Below are 964 nucleotides of genomic sequence, written 5' to 3'. Positions count from 1 at the left end.
CAATGAGTTGTTATTCGCATAAGAATTCTGGATGTTGTATACAAAAGATTTGCTGGTTAACTCTTCAAAAGAACTTTCCAGTAGTGATAGAGAACCAGACATTAGGGGGAAGGAGGCTAGACAACCTTTCTATTTAAAGAACTGTCAATACTGGAAAAATGCCTTTCTGTTTTGGGATGAGAGATGATAGTGTGATAGAGGAGAAACATTGGGTTGTGAGACCTGGGTTCTAAGTCCAGCTCTGCCACCAATGGCCTGGCTTTCATCACATCCCTTAAATTCTTTGAGCCTTAGATTTCCATTTTTAAGTTAGGGATTGGACTAGTTGATCTCTGAGGTCTGTGCCTGTGTAATTTGGTGGCAGGGGGAGGTTTGCGTTCATTTCAGTTGGATTGTAGAAAGAGCGAGTTTTTGAGCCTTCTATTTCAGTTTTTTTTTTTTCCCCATTACAGATCAGTTTGTTGTCTGGGTCCAGTGTTCTTCCCCAAACTGTGAGAAATGGAGGCGACTGCATGGGAACATTGACCCCTCCACTCTCCCAGATAACTGGTCTTGTGCCCAGAATATAGGTAGGATGGAGTGGATTTTTTTTTCCAGCTTTTATTGTTCTTCCCTTTCTTTCTCTGCATGTATCCTTTAGATTAAATATGACATAGTTGTCATTACCACTCAAGTGATCCCTCTAGTGCTGGAGAGAGAAGAAGAGATTTTCCTATCATATTGAGATGAATCTGGGCCTAGTGAGCTGGAGGAAGACATCTTACAGAGTTATGTTATAGGGAAGGGCCTGGAATCTTAAACTCAAGTTTTAGTGAATTCAATTTTCATCAGCATTGGTTTGACCCTGTCAGTACTAATTAGACTGCTGATATTGGGTTAGTGGATAGGGAAGGCTATGGGGTCTATGAGGAAAAGAAAATAAGAGAGATACAGTGAGTTTAGAATTCTACAGTGTTTGAAACTT

The 964-nt window shown here is 40.5% G+C and overlaps 1 protein-coding gene across 1 annotated transcript in view; it reads left to right on the top strand.

Moving 5' to 3' along the window:
• ZCWPW1 (zinc finger CW-type and PWWP domain containing 1) overlaps positions 1 to 964 on the top strand; it is an 11,983-nt gene that overhangs the window by 3,789 nt on the left and 7,230 nt on the right. Inside the window, exons 4-5 of the mRNA XM_042782967.1 lie at positions 453 to 569; positions 881 to 932. Of these exons, the coding sequence (XP_042638901.1) occupies positions 453 to 569; positions 881 to 932 (169 nt within the window). The remainder of the gene's footprint in view (positions 1 to 452; positions 570 to 880; positions 933 to 964) is intronic.

Source organism: Orycteropus afer, unplaced genomic scaffold (genome assembly GCF_000298275.1).
Source record: "Orycteropus afer afer isolate SDZICR_OR568_19922 unplaced genomic scaffold, OryAfe1.0 scaffold00542, whole genome shotgun sequence".
NCBI classification, from domain to species: Eukaryota; Metazoa; Chordata; class Mammalia; order Tubulidentata; family Orycteropodidae; genus Orycteropus; species Orycteropus afer.
Note: the sequence above shows the minus strand (reverse complement) of the source record. Positions and strands in the feature narration are given on the sequence as shown.